Genomic DNA, 18234 nt, shown 5'->3' with positions numbered 1-18234 from the left:
TCCATCAATTTACTGTTTATTTAGCAGTCTTAAAACTAGTGTACTGGTGATACACAAAATATAACTATAGAAGTAATTGCCTGTTTAGCCACCTTTTCTCCACAGGAGGCAGGATGCCTGTTTGTGCTCACCTCTGTCACAGAGAGAAACACAAAAGAGCTGCCATCCCATAGAATATATCTGTCTTGTTTGGATGGTATCTGTATTTGTAAGAACACCTCAACCATCCTGACACTGAATGCTCTCAGAGGATTTGATGCTAAAAGCCTGCCAGTGTTGGCCCTCTGTCTCTAACTGCATTGTTGTTTCTACTGTCATGAAGGAACTTGAAATGGGGCATTTCGTAGGGGAAAATAGTTTCAAAGTTACAGGCGATCAACTCCCCAGAGTTCCTGATGATGAAGTAGAAGAAATTAAAAAAATCTCTCAGTCTCTCAAAAAATCAGAAGCATTTGAATACTTGGGCAAAGCTTATATGAAAACAGAAACTTGACAGAGTTATTAGCAAGATGCATTTTGGTACTGTTCTCGAGGCCAGGTTCTGGACTAAAAAGATATATGTCTCTCATCCCTGCTATTTCTGGGCATATTGACCTCAAAGAGCAAACAGAAGTCCTCTGAACTTGTTGCAGAGACTCTGCCATGCTGCAACTCCCTCTCTCAAAGTAGCTTTACAGAAGTCCTGTCTCTGCTGGCTAGCAAGCTTCTTCTGTACGCCAAGTAGCCAGCCCTGCTCTGCATGCCTGATTCATCTCCTTGCTGTTTATTCAGTGTTCCAAGCGACCCTGTGTTCTCTGCTCAGACCAACTAGATAATTGAAGCTCTGGCTACGTGACTTCCTGAAAACCCTCCTGTTTGAAAGGGTTGAATAATCTGAAAGAAAAAAATAATTCAGTGCATTAGATTTCACATAAGTTATTCATTAAAATAAACTACTGCTGTAGCTCATTGTCTAGGACATAGTTGTAGAGCTGCCTTTCTGCTTTGAGATAACTTTATATCTGCTGGCTGGGTGTCAGTGAGGTTTTCACTCCTATTGCTTTGGTGTCCTGTTCTGCTGGAGGTCACACAGGCAGGAGGTCACAGATCTGGCTTCCACACCCTGCTGAGCTGTTCAGCTGAAAAATTGGCCACGTCACAGAACCATTCTGGGTCAGATCCATGGGTGTGGAGACATCATTTACAAATGCCAGAGTCCTTCTGTGAAAGAACACTAATCCTGGTTTATCAGAGCCAAGCCTTCATTTAGACAGCTATGGCTGCTGTTTTGAATTTCTCAAGGCCGTGAACTAAGATAGTGCTGGAACATCTCCATATCCATAGGCACTGAAATTTTGCCAGACTGCTCTTTCATGGTACCTGACTGCAATTTCTGCAGCTAAGAGAGACTTGTAGATGGAAAGGATATAACTTAGCTCCAGAGAAGCAGACTCTAAGGAGAATAGCCTCTAAGGAGAGAACCTTGAAGAACAGCAGCCTCTAAGGATATAACTTGGCTCCACATAAACAGCTCGGAAACTTCTGTCAAATTAGACAGTTTGGCAGGAATTTAACCAATACTGCAGCAGAAAGATAAATTTCTTGATGTCTTTGCCTTACAAGTGAGATCAAGATATTGTCCACTCCAGTGATGAAGTAACAGCTAACTTAACAGTCTACATAACATAACAATACAGAAGCAATTATATCTCCTGCTGACCATAACACAGGAGAGAAAGAGCACATAAGCCAACCAGGTTTGTATCAGTGAATCCTGTCAATGCAGTGACTTCTGTCTCTCTCTGCTGTTTAAAGGATACACATGAATGCTGACCTCCCATGCTCTATCCCCATTTTTGCGCTCTACAGCATGCCCTTACCAGTAGCCAAGTCTTCCATTCTGTATATTTCAAGCATCTGTGTACAGAGTTGCTGACATTAGCAAAAATTTGTTGAAACTGTTCCAGGTGTGCCACAGGGTAGTGGGGAGGAAAGCCCTGTTTTGAAAGCAGTGTGCCCAGGTGGCCAAGAAGGCCAATGGCATCTTGGCTTGTATCAGAAACGGCGTGACCAGCAGGTCCAGGGAGGTTATTCACCCTCTGTACTCGGCACTGGTGAGACCGCTCCTCGAATCCTGTGTTCAGTTCTGGGCCCCTCACCACAAGAAGGATGTTGAGGCTCTGGAACGAGTCCAGAGAAGAGCGATGAAGCTGATGAAGGGGCTGGTGAACAAGTCTTATGAAGAGCGGCTGAGGGAACTGGGGCTGTTGAGCCTTGAGAAGAGGCTGAGGGGAGACCTCATTGCTCTCTACAACTACCTGAAAGGAGGTTGTGGAGAGAAGGGTGCTGGCCTCTTCTCCCAAGTGACGGGGGACAGGACAAGAGGGAATGGCCTCAAGCTCCGCCAGCGGTGGTTCAGGCTTGACATCAGGAAAAGATTTTTCATGGAAAGGGTCATTTGGCACTGGAACAGGCTGCTCAGGAAGGTGGTTGAGTCACCTTCCCTGGAGGTGCTTAAGGCGCGGGTGGATGAGGTGGATGAGGTCCTTTCTAACCTAGTGATTCTATGAAAGCACAGAATCTGGAATTTGTTTTGAACTAGTTACCATTCCCTCTGCTTCCTTTCCAAGCTTTTCTCTGGCCTTAAATCGATCTAATATGGCCTTTGGTAGCATATTAAGTCTAGATTGGTTTTACCGACACAGGAATTCCAAAAAAAATGTCCAGACAGGCTAATATCTAAAGTAATGATTGTTAATAATAGTTTAAAAAAGAAATCAATGTACTTGCAAGCACAAGTCCCACACTGTTAGGCCACCATTACAAATTCCTCTTTGCTTTCTCCAATGTGATGTATGGATGAGTATATAATGCAGGGAAACTATATTGTTTCATCAGGAATAAGAACATCAGGCACAGACAAAAGAAATGGGATTTATGCCTTAGCATGTACAGGCTTTGTGAATCTTGCAATGCTCTATAATGGATATTTCAAAAAAATTAGAATTCAGCAAAAATCTATTTACATTTCTGATATTATCGAGGTTTAGATTCTTACTTGCTGATTTTGGCTGCATATCTATGATGTTCCATGTTGACATACCTTGAAAATATTTTCTTTCCACTCTTAAGTTACTCTAAATTATTAACAATAATCTTCAGTATTGGAGTTTAAGATAAGAAACAGGAGAGAATTTGAGTAAGCACATGAATAGTGAAAAAAGCACTGTTAGGAGCAAGCAGTTCTCAGGGCACAGAAATTTAAGGAGCCAGGTTTTTAATGGGTTTCTGTGTCACAGATGGCTGACTATTAAAAATTAATTGTAGAAAGGCTGTGGTGTGGATTTCCAAGAATTAGACATGGAAATGGAGAATGAATTCAGCTACTGAGGATAAAAAACCCTTCAGCTGGAATATGTTGTTTTCCTTTGTGTGTGGATGAACTCCTCTCCCACTGGATTCTCTGATATGTCAGCAGAGCTGAGCTTATATTGCATTATCTACTCCCTCTCCTACCCAGCTGTCTATCTACATTATGTACAGAAATATAATGGTTCTAATACCATAACCTCACTGCCCTCTTTAACTCAAATTGGACAAAATCCAAAAGATATTAGGAGTACCAGCAGGCACTGTATGGTGTGTGTGAAGAAGTCTTGACTCTTTAGTAAGACAAGCTGAAGTCTACAGAAATTCATGTGAATTTGCACATTATCCCTATAATGATGTGGAGAAAAAGAAGCCCCAGCTTTCAGTGTAGCTCAGTGTAGCCCTGTTTTGTAACACACACGTAGACAGATCTGGAAAACTGCCTGCAGCTCTGGACAATGAACTAAAAGCTTGAATTATCTCTTGTTTTTATTGTACAATAAATTATAGAACTTACTATCCATTTATATAGTACGGAGAGAAAGCTGGAAAATGGACTAATGAGTGGACTGAAAAACTGTTGTTGAGTTCATTTACTGAGAAAATTGTGCCACATCAGATTGATTGCACAGGAGTTTGTGTATGTTTGTGCTTGGAAAATCAGCAAAAATTATTTCCATAGTACTGAGGAAACACCATTTTATTGTAGAGAAGTTTGTATACACAGATGTGATGTATTTACAACCAGCTTTTCTCAAACAGATGACTGTTTAAAATCCTTCACAAATCTGTCAAGAATGAAAGAAAATGAAACTCAGAAGATCAGCCAGCCAGCCCAACTCCCAAATTCAGATTAATTCCAAAAGATAACTGTAATGAGGTAATAATATATGGGGTTACTCTGAAGGAAGCAATAGGACTATGACAGAGATCAATGGATGGACTTTAGGATTGATTCAGTCAAAAGCATTGCTTAGTTTGATCTTAGAGTAGATGAACCCTGAAGTAAAATTCCAACAAGAAGATGGGGGGCCTGTCTTTTCCCAAGGGTGTGGAAGAGACATGCAGAAAGAGTCTGGCCCTTCCTTCCCTGGTCTCTGCAAGGACATGTCACAGTGGAAACCTCCATGGTAAAAAGTCGTTAGTCCTGTGTTCCCCTGGAAAACTGTTTTCCAGAAAAAGGCAGGAAAAGTTACACTCTCCTTCATTTGGCAGAAGGGAGTCAATGCACTAAGGGTGAGAACCTCCCCTTGGGTCCTCCTTAGGAAGAGTGTGGACTCACACGCCAGCCCATTCACAGGAGAAACACCCTGGATTCTTCTGGTGCCTCTCCAGACTGTGGCTCAGCTCTGCATTGCCCTTTACCTGGGGCTGTGTGCAATGGCATCAGACTAGCTTCAGCCTGTTCAATCACCCCAAATGCAGAGGAGACAACAGAGGGGGAAACAATGAGAGGTAGAGACACACATTATATTCCCTTTTCCTTTTCAGTTAAAAGCAGAACGTTTACCAACAACGAAAAGTTACATGTGCAGGAGGCACTTCTCTGCGGAAGAAATAAATACCTCACACAAGCATTCATGGATGGATGAGTCCCACGAGAAAGATTCTCAGCCCAACCAGTTCAGTCATAAAAGGAATCTAAAGTCCTCATGTTGATGTGTATGAGAAACACGCAAAACATATTTGCTAATGCTCGAGGAAGTTACATGCATAAGTTTCCCACAGGTTGGGAACATATATCTTAGAATCTGCATAATTTAGTTCACACTCAGCAGAACACTGCAATATTTACAGGCATATTCCAATGGGAAAACATTTGCATATTGAGTGCGAAAGATGCAGCTTTGTCACCTAACCATGGGACTTTAAAGGCAGGGATTTTGTGACCTCAAAATACTATTTGTGGAGCTGGAAGGGAGAGAAAAGGTATGTAGGCAGGAAAAGAATATTACCAGAAGTTGGTAAGACTCCTGTGTTTTGAACATTTAGCCTGGTTGTAGGCTGGGACAAAGTGAGTCGGTGTAGACCGCAGATTCTGGCTTGTTACACTTCGCAGAGTGCTTTGTCTACTCTCATTTCCCATACTTATTCTTCTCAATTCAATTTGTTTCCCATTAGCCAAGTTGATAACAATAGTGTATAAGACCCATTCTTCTTGAAATCATCATCATTCATATCATGATATCTTAATAGATTCTTGCAGAACAGGAGTGAAATGGAATGTCACTTTTTTGACTTGTTCTGTATTCTGAAGGTGAAAGTGGGCATCTGAGAAACACACTTGTAATGCTTTGGAAGTTTTACAAATAAAAAAAAAAAGAAATTTACACTCCGAACCTGATTGAGATGCAAAGTTCTGTGTTCTCTAGCACTGCATGTCAGATGTGGTGGAAAAAGCTATTCAGTGATGACTGTAACTGTAGCACTACCCAGAACTGTTCTGAAATTAGCTCACTAGTTTCTGAAACACTACTGTAAATTGCAGCAAATTATTAAAACTATCTACAGAATTTTAATAATACAATTTAGGTTTCAATATGTCAGCAAAACAGCAATGTATAACCCATAGAGGTTATATCCTGGAAGTGAAATTGTCAAACTATTGCTCCCATGTCTGAAAAGTAAAGCTATCCTCCCTAGGTACGCAGCACTCTCACTTATGCTGACACATAAGGTGGTGGTGGATCTTTAGCAGCTCCATTCACAGGATCATCATATGGCGGCAGCAGGACCTGCAGGAGAGGAAAAAAAAGGTTATTTTTATATATATATATTTTTTATTTTTTTTTTTAAAGCCAGGTGATAAAATTTACAGAAAAGAAAACCCTTACGGCCTTGTCCTAAAAAATAACAAAACCTGGTAAATTAGTAAGCAGAAGCAGAATAGAAAATAAAACAGTATTAGCTTGAAGTTTCTCCTTTTCAATTTGTATGCCTGTTTTCATTATGAAAGAAAATGTGATTTCTTTTTATTTCTCATTGACTCCAGTGACAGCATGATTTCAGTAAATATCATTAGCTGGTGCCTGAATTTGTTCAGCCTGGCAGTGAGAGTAGCTTCTTATTCTGTCAAGAACACCTGAACCACGTCTTCTAGAAGAGTGCTCAAACTGCTAAACCAGAGTGAGAAAAGTCCTGAAAAGTCTCTTTTCTGAGATTTCCCTGGTATAGCTAGTAACTATTTTGAGGTAGGGAGAAAGAAAGAAAATGAGAACAAATTACCCAATGTCTAAATAAATGTCCAGATTTGTGCTTCTGGGGCACTTAGCCATGAGCAGGAAGAACTCTCTTCCCAAAAACCCTTCAGTGAATACTTAAACATCTGATAGAAATTAGGACCTCTTTAAACATATATCATCCCCATTCATAGGAGTCTAGGCAGCTTCCTAGAATGAGGGATATGCAAGTTCAGGCCACGCGGAGCAGAGGAGGGATTTGAAACAAGATTTTCTTTAGGTAAGTATGCTAGCTATCACGCATTTTAATCGCACCAGCAATGATGTTAATTAGCATGAAAAGGCAATGGAGCACTTGATCTGTGAATCGCAGCAAGGACTGAGGATAAAATAGATATCTGAATGAAGAATGAGTGTACATGTCCTAAAATATCTCAATATTGTTTAAGAATATAAGTTTTCGTGTACTAGCAGAGATAGTTTATGAAGCTGAGGTTCAATTACTCGTGAAGGAATTTCCAGATTTATCAGTATCGCTTCTTGGTCATTAAAGAGCACATAAAGCTGATTGCTAAAACATATATAGGAAAACCCCTGATCTCAACAAAGTCAATGAAAGTTTTGCCATGAGAAGATTTCTCCGGTTTGTAAAGAAGTTAATAACTTGCCTTCTGCAAAGAAGCATCCATAATCACCCTTTTGGACCTCATCCACAACCATAAAATCAGTGGGAATCTTCCTATGGATTTAAATCGACTTTGGATCAGGATTTTGTGGGGCAATTCCAAGAATGAGTCACATCATACTTATGTAATTTTACCGACATGCATTGATAACCATGTGTTCAAGTACATCTGTGCACGTTTGTTAGATTACAGAATGGCTACCTTGGCACCCTCATCCATTAATAAAAAAAGTTTCATTGTTTAGAAAAGGAAATTGTCCTGGCCATCACCCTGATGTTTGAGCTTGTAAATGCAATATACTATGCACATATCCACTGTATAATCTAAAAGGCCTTAAAGGCTTGAATGGAAAAGTATATAATAAATTATGTCAACTTTAAAGGGTGCAAACAGCTTATGGCAGACTACTTATCTAGTGAAATTAGGACAACATGTAGAACTTCAAATAAATATTACAATAAAAACCATAAATATATTTTGCAATGTAGCCTCAGTAAATCACACCACTAAAGCATGTAAACTGTGAAATGTACTACCATTGTGAACTTCCCTGATCATTAGTTTAAAAACAAAGTTTCTAGTAAAACCCTTTGTGTTACTAAAAAAAGGCGCTCGTTTCCCAAATGTACTGAAACATGTTCATTAGTTATTATGAAGCAATATAATTAGCAATTAAATCTGATCTACAGATGACTCTGAAAATGAATCAGGTTCACTTTGTGAAGTTTTAGCTAGCTTGTTGCTCTTTTGTAATGCTAAGGCCCAGAATGTGGTCAATTCCTTTCAGGTTCAGAGTCCAGTTCATCAGGTGTTATAAGCAGTGACAGACGCAATTGAAAAAAAACTTACAGGTCTACGAGCTGATTAATAAAGGACAATACCTGTTCCTGTGCTTTGATCCTTTTTTGGATCAACATGTCCTAAGACTACTCTAGCTACATCAATATTATTACTTCAGCACTAAGGTTGCTGTCATTGCAGTAGCTCTCCTGGAGGATTTACTAACATCAGTGAACCTCTTCGTTTCTTCCGCTCCTATACGATACACAATCTGTTTGGTAGGAGAACAGCCCCCTGGTGAGGTTTTTCCTCTTGGAAGGTGAGCACTCTGCTTTGCTACATGGACCCAAAGCTCATACGTGGGTTGATGGCCCCAAAGACCCTCAGAAGGCGCCTTCTTACTTATCGACAGTTCAACAGGGAGTGAGGGGAGTTAGGAAGGCTGACAGGAGCCATGGTGGAGAAGCCACTGGCTAAATCCTAAAGTATATGGATTTCTATAGGAATATTCAAGTTATGCAGAGTACAAACTAGGGAAACCGATAAAAAGGTTCAGAAGTCCTTTATAACTGGCAAATTTTATTTGCCAAAAGTTCTATCAGTGACAACTTTCCAGGCTTACTCCTCACACGCTTTTGTGTTTAAATACTTAAATATCCTGATCTTGCATTTCCTGACATGAACAGAAAAGTGATAAAAATAATGAGTGTAGAATGAGTGGAATTCAAAATTACTACCTTTGCCCCCACTGCTTGAGTCAGACAAAGAAAATATGGAGAGTATATTAAGCAAAGGTTAAGATGAATGAATGTGATGGACAACATGTGGAAGAAAGCACCTGGAGTTTGTGGAATACATGGCGCTGGCTGGAACTCCAAGTATCTCATATCAGTAACCACAGAATCACTAGGTTGGAAAAGACCCACAGGATCATCAAGTCCAACCATTCCTATCAATCACTAAACCATGCCCCTCAGCACCTCATCCGCCCGTCTCTTAAACACCTCCAGGGAAGGTGACTCAACCACCTCCCTGGGCAGCCTGTTCCAGTGCCCAAGTACATACAGTAAAAGTCTTTTAAACTAATTTAACAGTTTTATTTTCAGTGAATGTGATCTTGTTACTGTTACTTACTCATTTGTCAAATGTAAATCCATATAATCATCCTTCAGCTTCCAGAACATTTTGAATATCTTTTCAACCACTCTATAATTACAAATCTTGCAACTCTGCCTCTGTAAGACTACCTTTCAATTATTTTTGACAAGGACAGAATTTCAGATGATTACTATCCCTTAATAAGTTTTCCATTTTTTCTCAATTAGGTCTATTTTGGTAAAAGGGAGAAATATGATAAAAAATGAATTATCTCAGCTTTTAACTGTTTACTGTTGAAAAGGCTAACAGTTCAGAAAAATCTCAAGGAAAAGAGAATTACATCGGAATTTTAATCATTAAGTTAATACCAAAGTACCTGAGATGAAAGTATCTGTATCAGTAGTTTTCCTTCTCTTATGTTAATTTTAAGTCTCAATATAGTGTAATGAAACAATAAGTACCTTGGACATAAAAGAGCATAGTTATTCAGGCAGTAAGTTATGCTCTCCAGAGATACAAAATGGGAGCCAGTCACTGAGCCAAAGGGTGAATTCAGAAACAGGAAAAATAGGCAGAAACTCATTGTTCAATCTTATCTAAGTACATAATTAGAATGGATGCAGTCAAAAATATGCATATTTTAGATCCATGGTATCCCCAAGGCAGAATATCCACTAGGACAACTGATGGACTTCGCTCTCTCGGCATTATATTTGAGCATTTCTTTGCCTGTTTGTTGTGAATTGAGAGAATTATATGCTAGTTCTCCTGGGTGCTCTGAGACTAATGTTTACAGAGTGTTTGAGATTGTTACTCACAAGTTACTATAAAAAGCAAGTATGAAGGACCCCATTTTCTGATCCCTGTAAAGAGAACTTCTGTCTTCTTATCGGTAGACCAGCAAGCAAGCTTGGAGGATTAGATGGTTGCAAGAATCAGTCCTATAAGATGCCTAAAACCTACAGGAGAGAAACTCCTAACATCTTTCACAACTCATATAACTGTATTTAAGAACCATGCAGCATTTTAACATCATTACTTAATATACAGCTAGATAAGGAGGTGACATTACTCACTGTTTGTATAGTTGTCTGGTGAAAAGAACATTGCCTAGAGATGCTGAGATCAGAGCTCTAGGGGCTCCCAAAGCAAGAGGGTTGAAACCCACAGGTCCTATATACTATATGAATGCTCCAGACATAAAGCTTTCGGTTTGGTTGGAAAGACCATTTTCTACCCTCCTGTTGTCACAAGTATGCAAGAATCCATGGGGAAAGAATGAAAATCAGAGAAAGTGTGTCTATGTAGCCCCATGGTCAGGGTGCTTAAGTGTGACAGGAAGTCCTGGGTTCTGGGCTTTGCTTCCAATACCATTTAAGCATTTTGCAACAAGCAGTCTTGTTGTGTAATACACAGAAATAATCCAGAACTGATCCATAAGAAATCCTGGTCCTGGCTTAGCTGGTGTCATCCAAGTGGTTTGGATAATTGTATTACATAAGCATCTCTCTATTATAAAGCACACGATACAGGATTACCTTCTCTAAAAGAAATAATTACCATGCAAGTTTCTCAATGGTCATAACCTATTCAGTTAATATAAGACATGTCATCTCTTATTTTTCGCATACTGGTTAATATGGTTTTGGAGAATAAGTTTTTAAAGACATTGCTTAGACATACACCTAAGAAGAAACACAGGCAACATTAAAACAATATACAATATTGAAACAAGTTTGGAATTAATCTTGCCCCAAAGGTATTTTCTGGGGGGGGGGAGGGGATGACTGCATAATTTCAATGATCACTCCATAATTTTGCAGCTGATTTGACATTTACTTGAACTTCCAGTAGAAAAATTTCTTTCTTCAGTATATGTACAATATTTCCTGTGTTGCTGCAGTTATTCCTGTCTAATTGGAAGCCCCTAGATCAGTTTGGTGTCTAGTATGTTTCTAGAGTAGAAAATGTGCTTGGTTCCATATGAGTAAACCTTAATATTTGACTAATTGATTAGTTCTTCATTCTTGAGCATCTCACCCAAAACTCACGGAACACAACAGAAATCTTTCTGTGTCTCCAGAGAGCTTTAGGCTGCTTTTTCCCACAGCCATTTGTATTCTCCACTGGGTGGAATGGTACAATTGTCACATACCTGCTTTGAGTTTGAACAACATTTTGGCTGGCAGCTATATGACATTTCTGCAAGTTCCCACAGCAAAATACCTTGCTGATGTCTTGTTAAAAATAAACATTGTTAGAGACAGCTCTAACATACTTTTCTCTAACACCTTATAGAACAGAAATGCACTTAATGCCAAAAAAGCTATAAATTAAAAATGCCTATGGTACGTGCTGATGGTTGTAGTGAGCATGCAGGATGTTTCCTCAGACTTTAGCTTTCCAATAAAAACTCCAGTCCTTTATGCTGAAGAACTTCATATTGCGTCAATACACAGTATATAGACAGGAACAGATGACAATGAGTAGTTGAGTGGAACTAGGATCATCATTACTGCAGTTTAATCCTGGTCCTGTTGGTGACCTTTTTAGCTTTGATAAATCGTTTGACTTTGTCTTAAGATGATCTCCCATTTGCATGTTATTTGAAACATCTTAAAAGATGTTGGAAACCTTAAGACAGATTTAAAAGTCTCTTGGATGAAACTTGCATATGAGTGTATGAGACAAGGACTACATTGTGGAAATACAAACTGAATATATATTTGCAGAAATTTCCACCTATGTCTGGAAATGTTTGCCCCAACCTCTTCACCACAGCTATGCATGCATTACATGTCATTCTCCTGCAGAAATGACCTTTGCATTTCACACAGCCAAACCACTACTAGGAAATCTTTATGGGAGGCCTGTGTGAATACACGGGAGGAAAGGGAGATAGGGCAAAAGGAGCCTTTTCTTTCACACAGCTCACATATAAAGTGTCAGTGGGTTCAGCCCCTATGCTCTGTTTACTTAAAAAGGTAGAGAGTGTAATCACGAAGTGAATAGTGGTAGCCAGATGGTAAGAGTATGCCATAGCCAATGCTGAACTGTTTCACAGGTAAAAGTGCCAAAACACAGCAATTTCCTTGTTCAGGAGCCTGTGTCCCACATGCAGCCTCTGGCCTGGTGATGGGAAGAACACTGACACAGCTTCAGGCTGAAATACAGTCACCACATGCCTTTTCTTTCCTAATTCAGGATAAATTTTCTCCTTGATGTAGCACATGGCTGTTGCATCAGGTTCAGAGACAACTGAACTGGAAGAAGAGGTTTTAACCAACACATGTAGTTGCAGCAGTCCTCTACTCCGGCATCATTTCATCTCAATGATTCCAGCTCAGGATCAGCACTTGTACCAATCTGGTATAGTTGTGTAATTTGGAGACAGTTTATTCAATCACATTTACTAATTTTATGTTTACTTCCCTGCTCTCCTGTCATTCACCCAGCCAACAAGATTGGAATTCTCTCCCACAGCTGCAGTGTTTTGACAAGACATTAACTGCAACCCAAACCATGCTCAGCTGCACTGAAGCAAGCAGCAAGCCTACAAATAGCTCTAGAGGGAAGGCTGCTGACATGACCACCTGTTCCATTCAAGATAGTCTGAACAGCCCTCGTGTACTGTTGGGTTCTTGACTATGCAAATATTATGAAGATCACTTGGGGAAAACTGAAAGCTTCTGTGTGCAAAACCAGCCATAGGTGGCTGATTGCTTCACTCTGTACGCAGGAAAGGCTGAGAATAATTCTCTCTTTGCAACATTTTTCTGTCAAGTTTGCCAAAATGGATTTCTGCAGAGAAGTGCGAGATTAATGAGGAAAACATAAAATTCAGATGTATTCTTTGCTTAAAATTTTCAGAAATCTAGATCTTCTCAGCAGACATCTGTTTTGGAGTACACTAGATAGCAGCTATTTTCCTTAGTACTATGTATGACAACGAGCACAGCACTATATGTAAACATCACTGATTATATAAGTATTTTTGTATTTTATTTGAAATGTAGCACGTTTTGTTTCCTGTACAAAATTTACTGGAAGTAAATATATACTGCTTTTATTGAGACAGACTCTTCAAAAGTTTCTAACATTTTTGTATGGGGTAGGAAGAAGTAGCATTTATCAAGAGTTTCTGAAGAAATGTGTTTTTTCTACAAGGTGTCCAAGAGTTTTCAAACTTTTAAGGTGTCTCAGAAATGAGTTACCCAAGGTCTTCCACTATTTTGAAAAAATCAGTTCATAAACTGCAGGTGCAAACTGTACCTTTGGGTCATCTGATCTGGCCATCTCCGAGGTAACCAGAAAAGTAGGTAATACTTTGCCCCGAAGAACAGTAGAACGTGGACCCTCAGACTATCAAGGGAGAGAGACTGACTAAAACATTTAGGAAGTATTAAAATTAAATCCATTGAGAATTTGGAGTTATCTTTTTGACCTTTTAGAATGAAGACACACTTCACACCGACTATGAAAAGACTGACAACCTTCAGGATAAGAAGGAGCTTTCTCCTAGTAGTGAGGAAATAGAAAAAATAATAATTCTGTGGTGAGAAGCTGTCAAATGTTGCATATAAGATATGCACTGGACTAAGAAGTAAGGATTAACTTTCATCATGCTGCAGCTAAGCATGTTCATGAAGGGACAACTCTACTGGATCAGGTGAAAGGTCCATGCAGATCACAGCAATTAGTGATGGATGATGAAGAAAGAGAAGTGCAAGACAGAAAGATAAAACAAAAGAAGAAAGAACTGTGCAAGCATATATAGTCATGACCTCCCCAGAATATTCTCCAAACTGTCAGAAATTTGAATGTCAAGGGCTTGCTGCATTACTGGCCATGTCTTACAGGAATTTTTTTTTCCCTTGATTTGTCTAGCCTGCCTTTGAACCCATGTTGACTTTTAGGACCCACAACGTCCTGTGGCAAGCAGCCCTGCAGCTAATATAGTTCTTCGGTGAAGAAATACCTTCTTTGGTTTGCTGTGAAACCTGCCACTAGCTGTTTCATTGAATGTCCCCTAGTTCTTTTGCTAAGATAGTGAGCAGATATTCCTCCTTTACGTTCTTTGTCACTCATGATCTTAAAGACCTCTATCATGTTCTCTCTTGTTCTGGGACAGAACAAGATGTCATCTCACTAAGGATCCTCGCTTCCCTGCTGTGCTAATTTCTTCATACTAAGAAACTCACTTGACAGTTTTGAGTCCAGGCTGAAGACAGAGCTTCAAGACCAGGCATGTGGAGAAGCGTTACAATCAAGGGTGTGAAGAGGATAGAGCTGACCTCCATTGGGATAAAGCTTCCTTTGTACCATGGAGAGCAACAAGCATTTTCAGCCACCCAACCTGTGTTAGATGTTCCTCCAGATAAGATCAACTGCCCTTTAGAAGCAACTCCTATAAATAAATGCTTATAAATATCTGCTTCAGAGGTGGCTGTTAGCAATATAAATGGCTGCTCTTGCAAAATGAGTCCAGTTGAAGCAATTGTATCTGAGGAAGTCAGAAAGCAATGTTTACAAAAAATCTTTCTTCTCTCTCTCTCTCTCCTTCCCCTGTCCCCAGATAAAAAAGCCCTGGGTATAGGGCCAAAGCTTCTCATCTGGGCTAAATCACACTTAATAAGAAATAAAAAAGTTTTACTTTGCTTTATGCCCAGATGCTTTTGCTTGAAAAATTTGTCCAAAACATGTTAGTTAATTACTATTTAAGGGTTTCATGATATGTTGCCTGTCAAATAAATCCCAAGAAACCCTCCTCTCAACACGGACAGGAAGTATTTTAATGTTTATACATATGCCTTTCCTTTGGAAACCATACTAGAATGATTACAAATGGAATAATTGGAAGCAGACTAGCTCAGAGATAATTTATAACCCCATTCAGTGAAGAAGTAGGCCTCAATGCTGCAAAATCATCTGTGCAAAGTTAGAGTTGGTACGTTTTGTCTTCCTTTGAAAAAACTGCTTGTTTATTCTATCCACCAGCTCTCCACGACACTGTTTAAGAAACTTTACATGAGTTTATGGATTTTTTGTAATGAAGCGGGACAATGTTTTCAGCACTCCAGATAGAGGCATAAATGTATATATTACTAGGGCACAGCAATATTTAGGGACAGATTGTGATTACCCTTGTGTGGAAAGAAAATTGGATTCAAGAAGCTATTGTCTTTTTTCATCATATGCAACCTCATGAAAGTCATCCAGAATAACAGTCAAAGGCATGGAAGGATAGTCTGCCTGAGGCCACAGAGGTCTTTCCTACATCTTGACCATCCTTCTACTGCTGCAACTCTAGCTGCACATCATGATATTGTATGGAAAGAACATATATATATTTTTTGCATTTTATTTAATTTATTTTTTTTAAAATGCACGTTTGCTGGACAAGCATATGCTTTCTCAGGGGGTACTTGCCTGCATGTCCTCAGTGCTGAAAATCTGAAGTATACTTTGACTCTGTGTAACAAATGGCAGATATGTTGTCCTGAGTGCAGAGACAGTGACAGAGCACTAATCTTTCGATGGACTTTTAAATTACTAACCTGCATCTCTTTCTAACCTCTTTCTCATCTCTTTCTCCTCTTATGATCACATTGTGTATTCTACTCAAGAGTTAAAAAGGCAGGAACCTAGGAACAGTTCACATGGGGCAGCCAGAATGTTTAACAGGACTAGTCATTTCCCAAGACTGTGGTTATCACAGCCATGCTTGCATTACAGATATTGCTGGAAAGGCTTCTGTCTTATCTTCATCTCACCAGATGGTGCATATTCCCCTATTTATATGACTAGGGACATGGAGTGACCCAATGTCAATCTCTGGGCACCACAAAAGAGAGATGGGCCAGCTGTAAAGTTTGCAGGCAAATTTTGAAGTCTCACTATAACATTTGGGAGCAGTAAGATCTGGGATTTTGAGATGAGCAATCTCTAGATCTGTCTTCCGTATGTATTTTTCACTCTTTTTTATTATTACGCAAACACATTTTTTTGGTATTACTATTAAAAATTAAGGCAGAATCTTGCCATAAGAAAATATAGTTTTTCTTGTACAGTGTATTTAGGCATCTCCTAGTGAATGCAGAAGGGAAGCCTTTGTTTATAAACAAATTATTATAACACTATGTTAAAACCACAATGGACAAGTGTCATGAACAATGATGAACTGAGAGCCTGAGGCAAAAGTCTTTTGTTTACATAGAAGTCCATTAATGTTAGTAAATCACATCTGTAAAGCACCTGTCAACCAGAAACTCCCACAAACATTTTCAGATCTAAATTTGGCACATGCACGCCCACTCAGCCTTGCTCTTTCTGAAGCTGAGTGTTTGTTACAGAGCTCACTTCAAGCAGACCTCACTTTCATCACTGCTCATAAGACAAGGACCAAACCCACAAGTGCTGTGCAGTTCAGGACAGACCACAGCTGACAGTCCTGTGTCCACAAAGTGTCCTTGGGGAGGCTTGGGAAGAATGCAGTTGCTCGATAGAAGCCATGAAAGTGAGTTGAAATCAGACTGAAAGAATGGTCCAGAAATCACCAGATGCCATTAATAACCACAGGAAGCCAGACCTCTCGATTATTGTCACACCCTGCAGCTGGGTGCTCCCCCTGGAAGGGAGCTGAACTTTGCTTTCATGGTATCTCTGAGAGAACAATGCCACCTACTGAACCGCCAGCTGCAGCAGCTCCCTCCCACACAACTGGTGGTTGATGTTCCTTCTGCACCTGCATCGTTGTGGCGGTGGCTAAGCTTGGGCAGAGAGGCCCAGGGCTGGAGAAACTGGGACATGCAAGGAGTTCCTCCTCCTCTTGGCAAAAGCCAAGCTTGCACTGTGCAAGGGGATGTCATGGAAAGATACCAGATGAGCTAGTGCTGGAGCTGAAGGCAGGACTGCCTCTGGGAAGGGCTTCTAGCGTAGGCCCACTGTATGGATATAGAGCCACGGTATGGCTAACTGTTGCCAAGACTTGATCTCTTGCATTCTGCTCCATTTCCCTGTTTGAACAATACCTGCCTGAGTAAATTCAGGCCTCCTCCATCCTTCCTTGCACAGTGTGAGCCTGACCTGGAAAACTCACACACAACTCAGCTTATACACCCATATATCCTTAGCAACAGGGATTTAAGTTGTCATCAGCTTTTGCTGCACTGATACATATCCTTGGAATCATACTGAAGACTTCAACTCATTATTTGAAGCCCACAAAACAGCAGCTGTCAGATGGTAATAAATCAACCCTGTTAGAAAAAAAGGGTCTGTAAAGAAACACTGCAGATTTATAAACACTGTTTTTTCTTACATTGCAACACAGCCAATTAGTGAATCCAAAAAAAATTTGGAAGATTTAAATTACACATCCTCATTTCATGTCTCCTTTTTCATTTTTTTATGAACACTGAGAACAGATTTATCTATTTTTACTGCAAATCCCTTATGAATTGTCATGTATTAAAATAATTCCAGTATTTGAGCTGCAAATATAAACACAGTTTTTGTGTTTAAAATATAATTCTACTAGGGAAAATTGATAAATGCGTATATTTTGATCCTGTAATTTATAACTTGTTAGTAAATTTAATGTCTGCTTAGGAGGGTATTTGCCTCAAATTGACACTGCTAATAGCCTGTTACAAACAGCACAGCTGGCTTCTAACAGCAGCCACCTAGTAATAGGTGAGACCTGTAACAATGAGTGGGATTAGCAAATAGCACTAAGCAACAGAACAAACAGGCAACATGAAGCAATTCAGACACACTAGCATCCATTTGGAAACTGAGCCTTTTGAAGATTCTCTGATTAAAGACATTGCTCTGAGAATGTTTATAAGCACAAAAAACCAGATTTAAGCCACATTCTCAAGTCTCATGTAGACTATTACATGTGGATACTAACTAATCACCTCCTTTAATTCAAGCGCTGCGTAGTTCTGTTCATATCCTTTGCTTTTCTTTTCTTGCCCCTGATTCTTCTTCATCTTCACTGCCACCTGTTTTACCTGCTTCACCTCTTGCACATTTATCATACAATTTCCTCTAGGGAAAGCCAGAGCTTCTCTGCCTGGACTCAGTTGGAGGCCCTGAGAAGGACTCAGAGAGTGAATCATGCCGAGGGTATTTATTTG

At 39.7% G+C, this 18234-nt stretch overlaps 1 protein-coding gene across 1 annotated transcript in view; it reads right to left on the bottom strand.

The window, feature by feature from the left end:
* Positions 1-3938: 3938 nt before the first annotated feature.
* Positions 3939-18234, bottom strand: part of LAPTM4B (lysosomal protein transmembrane 4 beta) — a 58896-nt gene continuing 44600 nt past the window's right edge. Inside the window, exon 7 of the mRNA XM_069854410.1 lies at positions 3939-6083. Within this exon, the coding sequence (XP_069710511.1) occupies positions 6009-6083 (75 nt within the window). The 3' untranslated portion in view covers positions 3939-6008. The remainder of the gene's footprint in view (positions 6084-18234) is intronic.

The sequence above is a fragment of the Phaenicophaeus curvirostris genome, chromosome 3 (assembly GCF_032191515.1).
Source record: "Phaenicophaeus curvirostris isolate KB17595 chromosome 3, BPBGC_Pcur_1.0, whole genome shotgun sequence".
Classification (NCBI taxonomy): domain Eukaryota; kingdom Metazoa; phylum Chordata; class Aves; order Cuculiformes; family Cuculidae; genus Phaenicophaeus; species Phaenicophaeus curvirostris.
This window is presented reverse-complemented; position numbering and strand designations above follow the sequence as displayed.